The 16,052-nt window shown below is 41.4% G+C and overlaps 1 protein-coding gene across 4 annotated transcripts; it reads left to right on the top strand.

The window, feature by feature from the left end:
- The first annotated feature begins 383 nt into the window (after nucleotides 1-383).
- LOC123425740 (mitochondrial pyruvate carrier 4-like) lies at nucleotides 384-5,106 on the top strand. 4 transcript variants are annotated; one of them, XM_045109454.1, is made up of 6 exons: nucleotides 384-605; nucleotides 2,103-2,228; nucleotides 3,997-4,095; nucleotides 4,204-4,256; nucleotides 4,663-4,736; nucleotides 4,828-5,106. In XM_045109454.1, the coding sequence occupies exons 2-6, from the start codon at nucleotides 2,174-2,176 to the stop codon at nucleotides 4,877-4,879; spliced, it is 333 nt and encodes a 110-aa protein (XP_044965389.1). In that variant the 5' UTR covers nucleotides 384-605; nucleotides 2,103-2,173; the 3' UTR covers nucleotides 4,880-5,106. The 4 variants fall into 4 exon arrangements, with proteins under 4 accessions (XP_044965389.1, XP_044965388.1, XP_044965387.1 ...); XM_045109455.1 differs by having other exon boundaries at nucleotides 456-605; nucleotides 2,079-2,228; XM_045109453.1 differs by having other exon boundaries at nucleotides 449-605; nucleotides 2,079-2,228; nucleotides 3,997-4,256.
- The last annotated feature ends 10,946 nt before the right edge of the window (nucleotides 5,107-16,052 follow it).

The following is a 16,052-nucleotide window of genomic DNA, read 5'->3' as shown; positions in this document are numbered from 1 at the left end:
TACCAAAATGTGATAGTTCCATGTATAATTAACTTGCCCATTTAAGGTTGTAGCCGGAGAAGTTGGTTCCAGGTTTGGGAAGAGCTTTCCAACCGATTTTGGAAAGTCTCTGGTCGGTTCTTTTCCTTTTGGTTTTTTAATGGTTTTTTTGTTCGCTTTTGAGCGGGTTTTTCTTCTCAAATACATGAACCTTTTTCAATTTTGTTATTATTTTAATCAGCGAGCTTTTTTCTAATTCATTAACTTTTTCATGTGATGAATTTCTTTTTTCAAATTCGTGAATTGTTTTCATTTTTTCAAACTCGTCAACTTTTTTTATTTTCACGAGTTATGTGGCCCAAGAGCATACAACGGCACCAGGCATTGCGACGGTGGCCCAATTGCGGAGAAACGAAAAAAAATTTAGACTGTGGCCCAAAGCAGCCACTGGAGTCTATCGCCAAGCGGTCAAGGCGCTCGCTTGAGACTCCAGCGCAGGCCTTGTCGTCGGACGCCTCCCTCACCTGCGCGACTTGAAAGGGACACCTCACCTGAACCATATCTACCACCCCATCCCCTCTTCTCATCGGCTTCTTCGGTTCCGGCGACCGGCGGCGGCGTCTCAGGTGACCGATCTCTAACCCTCCTCCCGCTCTCTACAATCCGCAGGGATACGCAACTAATCTGATGGTTCTCTTGGGGGAGATGCGACCCATGACCACGATTTAAGTTTGACCATGGATTTCGAAGGAACGATCGATATATACGGCTGTACCCATTCGCCTTCGCCTGGATCGAGTAGGATCGAAACAGTCAAACAGACGACAGAGGGTGAGCGAGAGGTCCGGAACGGCGGCGAGGGCTCAAGCCCACTGCGACCACTGGCGACCTCAAGGGCGCTCTCTCCCGGTCCCGTCAAGGTTCTCTTCCCGCTGGCCCTCATTCTGCAGCCACCGGCCTGGACCCTCCTTGGCTTTCCGCCTCCTCGGCGCGAATAATTGTATCATGTGTTCATATGCACATGATGCTTATTTCAACAGATAGTGGACAATGTTGGGAACCAGAGTCGATAATTTCAACTTTTGTTTTTGTTTATATGTATGTCTAGTTGGACGGACTTCTGTCCACGGTTGTTCTATTTAGAAACCATCCATACTGTGGGTAGTAGCTATTCTGAATTGATAAAACGGATTGGTATGTTAGTTCAGTACTCTTGTAGAAGGAATTGCTGGTTGAGAAGATATAATTATGAAAATGACATTCAAAGCATATTTCATGAATGCTATTCGTCTTGGGACATGTTCTTCAGTTTGGCATATACTGTTGCGTACCCAATATTGAATACCATTGCCTTTTGTTTTCATTCCTGAGATTCATATGTTGTGAGTTATTCTCTTCCATTGAAAGTTGTGACTCAGTGTATGGTATGAACATTCATATTATGATTAGGATGCCACATATTTTGTAGATAGAGACAATTCTCGTAGTACAGTACATGATACCAAATTAAAGTTTATTGATAAGTTCAAATAAGTTCTAACTCATGGAGCGTGATGATAACTTGTGTTGTTTCTTCCTGATTTAAAAGCCAACTTGGCAAACTAACAGTTCCTCAGCTGGCTTCAGTTCTAGTTTGGTAGCAGCTCAACATATGAGTCGGAGCAGGGCCAAACACGTCTCTACATTATTTTTTCTGCGGAAGCAAACTGGCCCTTACATAGCGTCTTTGTTATCAAGTTTGTGTTATAGTCAATGGCACAAATCACTATAATATGGTTTAACTATCTAATACTCCCTCCCTCCCAAAATAAGTGACTCAACTTTGTACTAACTTTAATACAAAGCTAGTACAAAGTTGAGTCACTTATTTTGGGACAGAGGGGAGTATGTAATTATGTATGTATGTTGAGAGTTTATGCCCATTATTGATGCGGGTTATTGTCTATCATGTTCTTGCTATGGGCTTTTTTTTTGTTCTTATGTTGCATGAATTTGACCCCTAGAGTAAAAATAAAATCCCACCAATATCGAAACTTCTGCACAGTCATATTCTGACTGAGTTTTGCTATTTTATTATGCTGATTGTGGAGGATTTACAGGTACGATTTTATGTCTGCTTGTAGGGGCACGGGACAGCAATTAAGTGAGTGAAAACAGGTCGTTCAAAAAAACAGGAAGGCCCGTGTTAGTTTCAATGGCTTCTTCAAAGCTTCAAGCTTTTTGGAACCATCCCGCTGGCCCCAAAACCAGTTAGTGATATTCACATCCCCTTAAGTTTCTAGTTGTTATTTCTGTTTTGGTTGTCAATCGCCTCCTTTATTTTAGATATTGTATGTACCAAGACTCTTTAATGATTTCTATGGACACCAAGATAGCTTGCACATGTTGTTTTCATCCAGTAGGATACTACCAGCATTGCTTAGAAGTGATAGACGATTGCCAGACTATATAATTTAGGAGAGTGATGCTGGGGATTCTTTGTTCAGTTCAAAACAGTAAGAGAAAAGTAGCAACCAGGTACAGCTTACCAGAAACCCCTTTTGGAAGGACCAACATCTATACTAGGAGAAATCGGTTGTTCTAAGAATGGCTGTCTTTGATCATGTTCCGGTTCTGAATTGGTTGATATAAAAGATTAAAAGGCCAATGTTGGCTTATTCTGCCTGTTGATGGACGTTTTGATTTTTCTTTCTCCTTTTAGCCTGTTCCTATGTGCAATTTGATTTGTGTTGGGCGTGCCAGGTTTGTGGCATCCCTTAAACCCAGAAGTACGATATACTCTGCTTTTCCTTATATGGGACTGGGATGACGACTTCCCTTGTATTGAAAAAAAGACTAGGAGAAAAAAAAAGTCAGCGAGAATACAAAATAACAGCCAGATTGCTGACCCCTCCTGCAGATGGCCACTGTGTTCATGGTGCAATTCTCTGATGACATTTTTTGTTGTTGTGGGTACTCTGATGATCCATTTGATTCTGGTACTAGCCGTAGCCAGTTCCACCTTCTCCTTACCATTGCTGAGTAGGCACCTATGTTGCTGTGTGGAAGTAAAAAAATATTATGATGCATCAGCGAGTTAGCCAAGAAGAGGGCAGGCCTGGCACAGTGGCGAAGTACTCTCCACTTGTGCCAAGTGGTCCTGGGTTCGAAACAGCCTCTCTGCATTGAACTGTAGCAGGGGTAAGACTAGGTTCCTATAATCCCTCCCCAGACCCCACCTTGTGTGGGAACTTCTATGCACTGGGTCTGTCCTTTTTATCAGCGAGTTAGCCAAGAACTTATTCCTTAGTTTCCATTGTGTTCTACTTCTGATTAGCCATAGTGGCTAGGGGCAGATATTTTTATCAACTTTCATACCTTGACATGAAACCCCATTTTGAAAATGTCCCTCCCAAAGTGCTATAGGGAGTCGGAAATTCCCTGCCATACCAATGCATCTCTCATACAGCTCCAAACAAATTTAGCGATGGGGCACCTAAAGAGTACGCCTTTGATATCTTTTAGCTCACCATGGAACTGAAATGTTCATCCTCTTGCCAATTGCACATTTTTCATTTGCTCTCGTATCTGAATTTCCCCCTTGTAAACTTGTACTAAGAAAAGACTTGCAAAGATCTTGCGTTCTTGTGATAATAAGTTAGGGATTAAAGTGATATATTGGTAAATGCTGATGTTTTTTGAAGCCCCAAGGAGACAACATCTTCTCCTTGGAGAGTTAGATGGTCCTGCTTCTTCACCAGCTTTTACCAACTTTATGTAAGGTCTTCCCATGCTTGTGCTGCATTATTGGCTATGCGATACTGAACTTAGCATTATACTAGTTTGTTTTGTGGAAAATGTGTTATTGATCAGTATTGTGAATCATGAACTAATTCAAATGCTTTGTGGTTTTGTACTAACATGTAATGGAAATCTGTTGGATGGTGCATTTAATAATGCATGTAATGGAAATCTATTGGATGGCACATTTAACTAGTTATTGCACCTAGGTACTGAGACAGTATACCTACATTGCAGTTCATTTTTGGGCTCCAACATTTAAATGGGGTATCAGCATTGCAAACATTGCCGATTTCGCCAAGCCACCTGAAAAGATATCCTATCCTCAGCAAGTTGGTATGTCCATTCCAGGCACTTCTGCACTTGTGTTCCAGACAACAAACTCACTTGTTTACTACACAATTCTTGTGTACTTACATGCTACTTCTGTTGTATGGTGTACAGCTGTTGCTTGCACTGGAATCATCTGGTCACGCTACAGCATGGTCATTACACCGGTAACCATTGATACTTGTTCAGTGCATTTAATCTATAACATTTCGTGCTAGAAAGATATTGGTTGTTGCGTGGATCTTCTGTTATGATACCTTTTTAACTACTGCCTAGACTGGCTATTGATGCTTAGCTTCTTGTTGAATAAATGCTTAACATTCCTAAGCCTCCTCCTTTCATTTTTGTGAGTACCCTTGAACCCCAGACCTCAGTAAGGAACAATCACTTTCCTTGTTATTAACTATCATATTGATTTCTTATTGACCTTGCTCTGAAAGTGTTCCTGAACAGCAATTGGCTGCATTGATACATATGAGATATTTTTTCTGTTGGAACGCTCATTGTTCTTATTCTGTGGTGTTTCTGTTTGACACTGCCCATCTCATCCTTTTTAACGTTATAATGTTCCAGAAAAACTGGAACCTTTTCAGCGTAAACGTTGCAATGGCCGGCACAGGCTTGTATCAGCTTTCCCGTAAAATAAGGTTCGTCACAAAGTTGATCCGTGTTTTCCCATCTGTTGCTTGATGTCTCAGAAAGGTAAGATGACATGGTTTGCCTTCATCCTCTTTGCAGGAAAGATTACTTTGAAGATGAGAAAGAGGTTGCCGCATCACTGGAAGGATAAGCGACGAACGGATCAATTGACTGAAAACCCTGCTGCCTTATATGCAGTGTGCCACAGCCTGCAGGGATGTGTCGTTTCATCCGAGACAGGAACCCATTGTTTCTTTACTGTCCGAATTTGTTTGTATCACTCAGTTGCACCCATGAACAGAGCATTGTGAAAATTCACACAAAAAGCAAATATTTGTTTATGCATCGTGTGCAAAGAAAAACATGCAAATACATCAACCGGTCCCTTGTATTTTGTCCTGCTGTTCAGTCGTTCGTTACTAAACCTCATATGAGTAGTTTGCATCCGCAATGGTCGTGTGCCAGCTTCTGCACGAGTAAGGGCCATCCGGCGCGGGGTGTGCACGAAGCCTCCTGAGACGAAGACGGAGATGGTGCTCCGTGCTTGTTTTACATCGATGATCACCCTACGCAAACTGAACAGCAGCTGAGGACGGAGAGGTGTGGGGAGGAAATTGGCAGGACCAGGGATGAACATCACAGAGAGTGATCGGAAATCAGAGAGTACTAGCCCCTATTTTTTTCGCTTTTTTAATTATTATTCTTTAAAACAATTCGGGATTTCAAAATATTTACAAATTTTAAAAAATGTGGATTTTGAAAAATTGTTCAAGCAATCATAATATGTTCATGGATTAAACAAATGTTAACATACTAAAAAAATATTCATGATTTAAAGGAAATGGTCTGGAATTCAAAACATGTTCATGATTTTGGAAAAAAAATGTTTGTTTATTCAAAATAATATTTGTGAATTTTAAAAAATATCACAAATTGAAATGTTCACAAAATTCAAAAACTATTTGTGAACTACTGAAAAATTTCACTGATTTAAAAAAAATATCGATTCAAAAAATATCCATGCATTTAAAAACATGTTCGGCAAAACTAAAAAAAAAATCCTCATGAATTTTAAAAGTCGTTCCCAAATTGCAAAAGATATTCATCGGTTAAAAACATGCTTCAATTCAAAAGAATGCTCACGAGTTCCAAAAGAAGTTCACATTTTCAAACATTATTCACAAATTTGTCAAGCATGTTCATGATTTTTATAAATGTTTGTGCATTTGTAATAAATGTTCACGAATCTTAAAAAATAGTCATAATTTCATAAAAATGTTTGAAAATACTAAAAAGGCTCATGATTTTAAAAATATATTCACGAATATGTAAAAGATGGTCGTAAAATGAAAATGGAAAAGGAAGAAAGAAAACAACATGAAAAATATAAAGAGCAAAGGCAAAAATGAAAAAAAAAGGAAGGAAAGAACCAAAATGAAAAGGCATGAAAAAACCCAAGGAAAAACACAAGAAAAAACCCAATCTGGAAAGGTTTTTTTAGGCAAAACACGCTTAACTTTATTGATCAATATTCATACGGATACAATTGTGACCAAGGGCTTCGACGAGCCAAGGATATCTACAACAAAATTAAGAGCGAATTTTATGAGCCATGGGCCTCGATATTTGTGTTCCTACTCTCGAAGATGAACGAGCAACACTCGAACGCAACATCTTCATTGATTTCCTTGATAATCGTTTTGTGTACATCACCAGTTTTATCCAAAATGACATTTTCTATTTCCTCGCAATCAGACACAATTTCCAACATTGTAAGATTGAGATCCGTAGCTAGGGAAATTGCTTCTTGACACGTGATCGCTTTCAGAACAACAGGGTCACTAATTCCCTCCAACTTGAGAGTTGAAGCACCGATATAAAGCCTTTAACATCCCTGCAAATAGTTGACGAAGAACCTTCAGCAGCGTGCCGAGACACTACACCATCTACTTGCAGCTTTGCTAGACCACGTGGAGGAATGATTTGTTAGAAATATGCCCTAGAAGCAATAATATTTGAGTGTTATTTATTTCTAAGTTCATAGTTAATATTTATATTCTATGCTATAACTCATATGGTTCTCAAATATGTGATTCATAGAAAAACCCATGAGCACGTGTAGAGTTTTAAATAGTTAAACCGGATTCCTAGTCTTACCTCTAGGACTAGCTCAAAGTATTGATTGGTGATTCTATTTTCCTAATTATGGGCATGACCATAATGCTCGCAACATTTGAGGGCAAGATATTCGAATAGTACTCGTGCCGAATTGACCCAGTTCTGTTTGTTATACTTTGGGATTATATAATTTCAAGTCTATAGTTCATAGCACGAGTTGATGTATGTATGATTCCTTAGACCATGAGGGTATCCAGTCACTCCATACCGGACAATGATCTTTGGAGTTGTTCCAATGTCATCCTTAACAGGGTGATCATAACGACAACTTACAGGTTCATAGAAAACATGTGACGAGGGGCTTGATAGCTTGAGAGTGGGATTTGCTCCTCCGACGGTGGAGCGATATCCTTAAGGCCCTCTCAATGTGACGGCATCTATCATCCTCTATCTAGAAAAAGTTTGCATTGCTCACAAGGATGTCGGAACACGAGAACAAGAAGAAGAGAAAGAAACCGACAACGAGGAAGACCAGTATAGTGAGCATGTGTTCATCTCACGGGATACCGATGTTAGAAATATGCCCTAGAGGCAATAATAAATTGATCATTATCATATTTCGTTGTTCATGATAAACATTTATTATTCATGCTAGAATTGTATTGACCGAAAACTTAGATATATGTGTGGATACATAAACAATAATGTGTCCCTAGTGAGCCTCTACTAGACTAGGTCATTGATCAAATATGGCTAAGGTTTCCCAACTATAGACATGAGTTGTTATTTGATAACGGGATCACATGATTAGGAGAATGATGTGATGGACGAGACCCAACCATAAGCTTAGCATATGATCGTTTCACCTAGTTTTTGCTACAACTTTCATCAGTTGGAAATATGCCCTAGAGGCAATAATAATTAGTTATTATCATATTTACTTGTTCATGATAATCGTTTACTATCCATGCTATAATTGTATTGATTGGAAACTCAAGTACATGTGTGGATACATAAACAACATGGGGTCCCTAGTGAGCCTCTAGTGGACTAGCTCGTTGATAAAAAATGGCTAAGGTTTCCTAGCCATAGACATGAGTTGACATTTGATAACGGGGTCACATCATTAGGAGAATGATGTGATGGACAAGACCCAAACCTTAAGCATAGCGTTTGACCGTATCCAGTTTACTGCTATTGCTTTCTGAATGTCAATGTATTTGTTCCTATGACCATGACATCATGCAACTCACTGACACCGGAGGAATGTCTTGTGTGTATCAAATGTCGCAATGTAACTGGTGGCTATAAAGATGATCTACATGTATCTCCGAGGGGATCTATGGAGTTGGCATGGACCAAGACTCGGATTTGTCACTTCGTATGACGGAGAGGTATCTCGGGGCCCACTCAGTAATACAACATCACAGTAAGCTTGAAAGCAATGTGGATAAGGAGTTAGTCACGGGATCTTGTACTACGGAAAGAGTAAAGGGACTTGCCGGTAATGAGATTGAACTAGGTATGGAGATACCGACGATCGAATCTCGGGCAAGTAATATACCGATGGACAAAGGGAACTGCATACGAGATTAACTCAATCCTTGACATCGTTGGTTCGACCGATATAGATCTTCGTAGAATGCATGGGAACCAACATGGGTATCCAGGTCCCGCTATTTTTTATTGACCGTAGTGTTGGAAATATGCCCTAGAGGCAATAATAAATTAGTTATTATTATTATATGCCCTAGAGACAACACACTGTCCCTAGTGAGACTCTAAGAACTAGCTCGTTGATCAAAGATGGTCAAGGTTTCCTGACCATAAACATGAGTTGTCATTTGATAATGGGGTCACATCATTAGGAGAATGATGTAGAGGACAAGACACAAACTATGAACGTAGCATATGATCGTGTCAGTTTATTGCTACTGGTTTCTGCATGTCAAGTATCTATTCCTATGACCATGAGATCATGCAACTCCCGGACACCGGAGGAATGCCTTGTATGTATCAAACATCACAACATAACTGGGTGACTATAGAGGTGCTCTACAGGTATCTTCGAGGCTGTTGTTGGGTTGGCATGAATCGAGGCTGGGATTTGTCGCTCCGTATGACGGAGAGGTATCTCTGGGCCCACTCGCTAATACAACATTACAATGAGCTTGCAAGCAATGAGACTAAGGAGTTAGTCACGGGATCTTGTATTATAGAATGAGTAAAAAGACTTATTGGTAATGAGATTTAACTAGGTATGCAGATACCGACGATCGTATCTTGGGCAAGTAACATACCGATGGACAAAGGGAACAACATACGAGATAAACTGAATCCTTGACATAGAGGTTCAACCAATAAAGATCTTCATAGAATATGTAGGAACCAATATGGGCATACAGGTCCCGCTATTGGTTATTGACCGGAGGGTGTCTCGGTCATGTCTACATAGTTCTCAAACCAGCAGGGTCTGCACACTTAAGGTTCAATGATGTTTTGGTATTATCGAGTTAATGTTGTTGACTGAAGGTTGTTCGGAGTCCCGTATGAGATCCCGGACGTCACGAGGAGCTCCAGAATGGTCCGGAGGTAAATATTTATATATAGGAAAGTGGTATTCGGGTTTCGGAAAGGTTTCAGGTGTTTCCTGTAGTGTACCGGGAGTGCCAAAAGGGTTTCGGGGTCCACCGGGAGGGCCCCACCAACCCTGGGGGCACACATGGGCCTATGAGTGTTGGGAAACATAGTAATTTCAAAAAAAATTCTATGTCATGCAAGGATCTATCTATGGAGAAACCAGCAACGAGCAAAGGTGTAGAGCATCTTCATACCTTTGAAGATCGCTAAGCGGAAGCGTTGCTAGAACGCGGTTGATGGAGTCGTACTCGCAACGATTCAGATCGCGGTGGATTCCTATATATGCGCCGAACGACGGCGCCTTCGCGTTCAACACACGTGCATCCGGTGGCGTCTCCAACGCCTTGATCCAGCAAGGAGGGAGGAGAGGTTGAGGGAGAGCTCCGGCAACACGACGGCATGGCGACGGCGGAGCTACGTGGCACTCCGACAGGGCTTCGCCAAGCACTACGGAAGACGAGGAAGAGGAGGTGTAGGGCTGCGCCAAGAGAGAGGCAATTGTTGTCTCAAATCAGCCCAAAACCCTCACTATATATAGGAGCAGAGGGAGGAAGGTGCCCACCCTTTAGGGTTTCCCACCCTAAGGGTGCGGCAGACCTAGATGGCTTTGGGCGGCGGCCAAGGTGGTGGAGGCGCCCTAGGGTGGGCCTTGCGGCCCAAGGTGGCCTCCCCACGCCTAGGGTTTTGCCTCCTCCACACCTTGCTGCGCCTTGGGCTGATTGTGGAGGCGCACCAGCCCACTTAGGGACTGGTTCCCTCCCACTTTTTTGTTGGGAAACGTAGCATGAGGAACAAAAAAATTCCTATGCACACGCAATACCGATCCATGGTGATGATCATCTACGAGAGGGGAGAGTGAATCTACATACCCTTATAGATCGCTAAGCGGAAGCGTATATAACGCGGTTGATGTAGTGGAACGTTTCCGCGATTCAAATCGCCGTCGTCCCACGATTTCATCACGATCCGTCCCACGAACTTCATCACGATCCGTCCCGCGAACTTCATCACGATCCGTCCCGCGATCTTCATCACGATCCTTCCTGATCTAGTGCCGAACGGACGACACCTCCGCGTTCAGCACACGCACAGCTCAATGACGATCTCCACCTTCTTGATCCAGCAAGAGGGACAGAGAGGTAGATGAGTTCTCCAGCACGTCGGTGTGGTGGTGGTGGTGGTGGTGCTATTCCAGCAGGGCTTCGCCTAAGCACTGCTGAAACTAGAGGAGAAACGTATCTACAGAAAGAGGGTAGCACGTGGCTATTTTCTGTTTTCCAAAAACCCTTAAAACCCTTAGTATGTGTAGGAGGAGAGGAGGGAGAGGGCTGCGCCCTAGGGCAGCCTTCTGTTCCCTTGCGCGAGGAAGAGGAGGAGGAGTCCTACTCCAATCCTATTTGGAGTAGGATTCCTCCTTCTCACTTGGAAACTCTTTCCACCTTGTTTTTTTCCTTCTCAAACCTTATGGGCCTTAGTGGGAACTTATTCCAACCCACTAGGGGCTGGTTTATCTCTTCCCACAGCCCATAGGCCCCTTGGGGCGTGACACCCCTCCCGGCACTCCCGGTACACTACCGATGAGCCCGAAACTTTTCCAGTGACCAAAACATGACTTCCTATATATCAATCTTCATTTCCGGACCATTCCAGAAACCCTCTTGAGGTCCGGGATCTCATCCGGGACTCCGAACAACCATCGGTCACCAACACATATAACTCAACTATACCAAAACGTCACCGAACCTTAAGTGTGCAGACCCTGCGGGTTCGAGAACTATGCAGACATGACGTGAGACACTCTCCGGTCAATAACCAACAGCGAGACCTGAATGTCCATATTGGCTCCTACATATTCTACGAAGATCTTTATCGGTTGAACCTCTATGTCAAGGATTCATATAATCCCGTATACTATTCCCTTTGTCCTTCGGCATGTTACTTGCCCGAGATTCGATCGTCGGTATCCCCATACCTAGTTCAATCTCGTTATCGGCAAGTCTCTTTACTCATTCCGTAATACAAGATCCCATAACTAACTACTTAGTCACATTGCTTGCAAGGCTTGTTGTGATGTTGTATTACCGAGTGGGCCCCGAGATACCTCTCCGTTACATGGAGTGACAAATCCCAGTCTTGATCCATGCTAACCCAACAGACACCTTTGGATATACATGTAGAGCACCTTTATACTCACCCAGTTACGTTGCGACGTTTGATAACCTACAAGGTATTCCTCCGGTGTCCGGGAGTTGCATGATCTCATGTTCATAGGAACAGATACATTGACATGCAGAAAACAGTAACAATAAACTGACACGATCATACGCTACGTTTATAGTTTAGGTCTTGTCCATCTTATCGTTCTCCTAATGATGTGATCCCGTCATCAAGTTACAACACTTGTCTATGGTTAGGAAACCTTAACCATCTTTGATCAACGAGCTAGTCAACTAGAGACTTACTAGGGACTGTGTTTTGTCTATGTATCCACACATGTATTTGTGTTTCCAATCAATACAATTATAGCATGGATAATAAACGATTATCACGAACAAATAAATATAATAATAACTAATTTATTATTGCCTCTAGGGCATATTTCCAAGAGTCTCCCACTTGCACTAGAGTCAATAATCTAGTTCACATCAGTATGTGATTTTAACGAATCCAACACCCATACAGTTCTGGGGTTTGATCGCGTCTTGCTTGTGAGAGAGGTTTTAGTCAACGAGTATGAAAATTTCATATCTTTGTGTGCTTTACAAATCTCTATGTTATCCTGTAGATGCTGCTACTACGTGCCATTTGGAACTATTCCAAATGACTGCTCCACTATACGAATCTGCTTTACCCCTTAGAGTTATTCAGATTAGTGTCAAAGCTTGCATCGACGTAACCCTTTACGACGAACTCTTTAATCACCTCCATAATCGAGAAAAATTCCTTAGTCCATTAGTTACTAAGGATAACTTTGACCGTTGTTCAGTGATTCAATCCTGGATCACTCTTTGTACCCCTTGACAGACTTATGGCAAGGTACACATCACGTGCGGTACACAACATGGCATACTTTAGAGCCTATGGCTAAGGCATAGGGGATGACCTTCGTCCTTTCTCTTTCTTCTGCCGTGGTCGGGCTTTGAGTCTTACTCAAATTCACACCTTACAACACAGCCAAGAACTCCTTATTTGCTGATATATTTTGAATTCATTCAAAAACTTGTCAAGGCATGCATTTCATTGAAAGTTCTATTTAGCGTTTTGATCTATCTCTATAGATCTTGATACTCAATGTTCAAGTAGCTCTATCCATTTTTTCCTTCAAAAAACTCCTTTCAAACAACCCTTCATGCTTTCCAGAAATTCTACATTACTTTTGATCAACAATATGTCAACCACATATACTTATCAGAAATTCTATAGTGCTCCCACTCACTTCTTTGGAAATACAAGTTTCTCATAAACCTTGTATAAACCCAAAAGCTTTGATCATCTCATCAAAGCATATATTCCAACTCCGAGATGCTTGCACCAGTCCATAGATGGATTGCTGGAGCTTGCATACTTGTTAGCATCCTTAGGATCGACAAAACCTTCTAGTTGTATCACATACAACCTTTCCTCAAGGAAACCGTCGAGGAAACAATGTTTTGCCATCCTATGTGCATTATTTCATAAATAATGCAACAACTGCTAACATAATTCCAACAGACTTTTAGCATTGCTATGAATGAGAAAGTCTCATCATAGTCAACTCTTTGAACTTGTCGGAAACATCTTTGCGATAAGTCGAGCTTTTCTTAATGGTGAATTTTCACCATCATCATTTGTCTTCCTTTATAAGATCCATATGTACTTAACAGTCTTATGACCATCAAGTAGTTCTTACAAAGTCTAAACTTTGTTTTATACACGGATCCTCTCTCGGATTTCATGGCCTCCAGCCATTTGCCGAAATTCGGGCCCACCATCGCTTCTCCATAGCTCGTAGGTTCATTGTTGTTCAACAACATGACCTCCAGGACAGGGTTATGGTACTACTCTATAGTAGTACGCGACCTTGTCGACCTACGAGGTTTGTAGTAACTTGATCTGAAGCTTAATGATCACTATCATCAGTTTCCACTTCAATTGGCGTAGGCGCCACATGAACAACTTCACGCGCCCTGCTACACACTGGTTGAAGTGACGGTTCAATAACATCATCAAGTTCCACCACCCTCCCACTCAATTATTTCGAGAGAAACCTTTCCTCGAGAAAGGACTCATTTCTAGAAACAAACACTTTGCTTCCGGATCCGAGATAGGAGATGTACCCAACTGTTTTGGATATCCTATGAAGATGCATTTATCCGCTCTGGGTTCGAGCTTATGAGACTAAAACTTTTTCACATAAGCGTCGTAGCCCCAAACTTTCAAGAAACGACAGCTTAGGTTTCTCCAAACCATAGTTCATACGGTGTCATCTCAACGGAATTACGTGGTGCCCTATTTAAAGTGAATGCGATTGCCTCTAATGCCTAACCCAAAACGATAGTGGTATTTCGATAAGAGACATCATAGTATGCGCTATATCCAATAGGGTGTGGCTATGACGTTCGGACACACCATCACGCTATGGTGTTCTAGGTGGCATGAATCGCGAAAACAATTTCCACATTGTCTTAACTGTGTACCAAAACTCGCAACTCAGATATTCATCTCTATGATCATATCGTAGACATATTATCCTCTTGTCACGACGATCTTCACTCTGAAATAGCTTTGAACTTTTCAATATTTCAGACTTGTGATTCATCAAGTAAATACCCCTGTATCTACTCAAATCATCAGTGAAGTAAGAACATGACGATATCCACTGCGTGCCTCAACACTCATTGGACTGCACACATCAAAAATGTATTACTTCCAACAAGTTACTTTCTTGTTCCATCTCATTGGAAAACGAGGCCTTCAGTCACCTTGCCCATGTGGTATGATTTGCATGTCTCAAGTGATTGAAAATAAAGTGAGTCCAAACGATCCATCTGCATGGAGTTTCTTCATGCATTTATACCAATAGGTATGGTTTGCATGTCTCAAACCTTTCAAAAATGAGTGAGTACAAAGATCCATCATCATGGAGCTTCTTCATGCATTTTATACTAACATGACTCAAGTGGAAGTACCACAAGTAAGTGGTACCATCATTACTACTTTGTATCTTTTGGCATCAATATTATGAACATGTGTAGCACTACGATCGAGATTCAATAAACCGCTAAAGGTAATTATTCAAGCAAATAGAATAACCATTATTCTCTTTAAATGAATAATCGTATTGCAATAAACACGATCCAATCATGTTCATGCTCAACGCAAACACCAAATAACAATTATTTAGGTTTAACACCAACCCCGATGGTAGAGGGGGCGTGCGATGTTTGATCACATCAACCTTAGAATTACTTCCAACACACATCGTCACCTCACCCTTGCTAGTATCCTTTTAATCTGTAGCTATAACTTCGAGTTACTAACACTTAGCAACTGAACCCATATCTAATACCCTAGTGCTACTAGGAATACTAGTAAGGTACACATCAATATTAGGTATATATCCAATATACTTTTGTCGACTTTGCGAGCCTTCTCATCTACCAAGTATCTAGGGCAGTTCCGCCTCAGTGATCGTTTCCCTCATAACAGAAGCACTTAGTCTCGGGTTTGGGTTCAACCTTGGGTTTCTTCACTAGAGTAGCAACTGTTTTGCCATTTCATAAAGTATCCCTTCTTACCCTTTCCCTTTCTTGAAACTAGTGGTTTTACTAACCATCAACAATTTATGCTTCTACTTGATTTCTACTTTTGCAGTGTCAAACATTGCGAATAGCTCAAGGATCATCATATGTATCCTTGATATGTTATAGTTAATCACGAAGCTCTAGTAGCTTGGTGGCAGTGACTTTGGAGAACCATCACTATCTCATCTGGAAGATCAACTCTCACTCGATTCAAGCAATTGTAGCACTCAGACAATCTAAGCACATGCTCAACGATTGAGCTTTTCTCCCTTAGTTTGCAGACAAAGAATCTTGTTGGAGGTCTCATACCTCTTAACAAGGGTACGAGCATGAAATCCCAATTTCATCTCTTGGAACATATCATATGTTCCGTGATGTTTCAAAATGTCTTTGGCGCCCCAATTCTAAGTCGTTAAGCATTACACACTGAACTATCACGTAGTCATCAAAAACGTGTATGTCAGATGTTCGCAACATCCATAGACGACGCTCGAGGTTCAGCACACCGAGCGATGCATTAAGGACATAAGCCTTCTGTGCAGCAATGAGGACAATCCTTAGTTTACGGACTCAGTCCGCAAAATTGCTATTATCATCTTTCAACTAAATTTTCTCTAGGAACATATAAAAACATTAGAGCTACAATACAAGCTACAACATAATTTGCAAAGACCTTTTTGACTATGTTCATGATAATTGTGTTTAGCTAATCATATTACTAATAACTCCCACTCAAAATAGACATCCCTCTAGTCACTTGAGTGGCGCATGATCCAAATCCAC

This window comes from Hordeum vulgare, chromosome 2H (genome assembly GCF_904849725.1).
Source record: "Hordeum vulgare subsp. vulgare chromosome 2H, MorexV3_pseudomolecules_assembly, whole genome shotgun sequence".
NCBI lineage: Eukaryota > Viridiplantae > Streptophyta > Magnoliopsida > Poales > Poaceae > Hordeum > Hordeum vulgare.
Note: the sequence above shows the minus strand (reverse complement) of the source record. Positions and strands in the feature narration are given on the sequence as shown.

Coding starts and splice junctions, on each gene's coding strand:
- LOC123425740 (XM_045109453.1), top strand. CDS start 2,174: ATGGCTTCTTCAAAGCTTCAAGCTTTTTGGAACCATCCCGCTGGCCCC. Junction 4,257..4,662: donor ACAGCATGGTCATTACACCG/GTAACCATTGAT, acceptor ATAATGTTCCAG/AAAAACTGGAACCTTTTCAG. Junction 4,737..4,827: donor CAGCTTTCCCGTAAAATAAG/GTTCGTCACAAA, acceptor TCCTCTTTGCAG/GAAAGATTACTTTGAAGATG.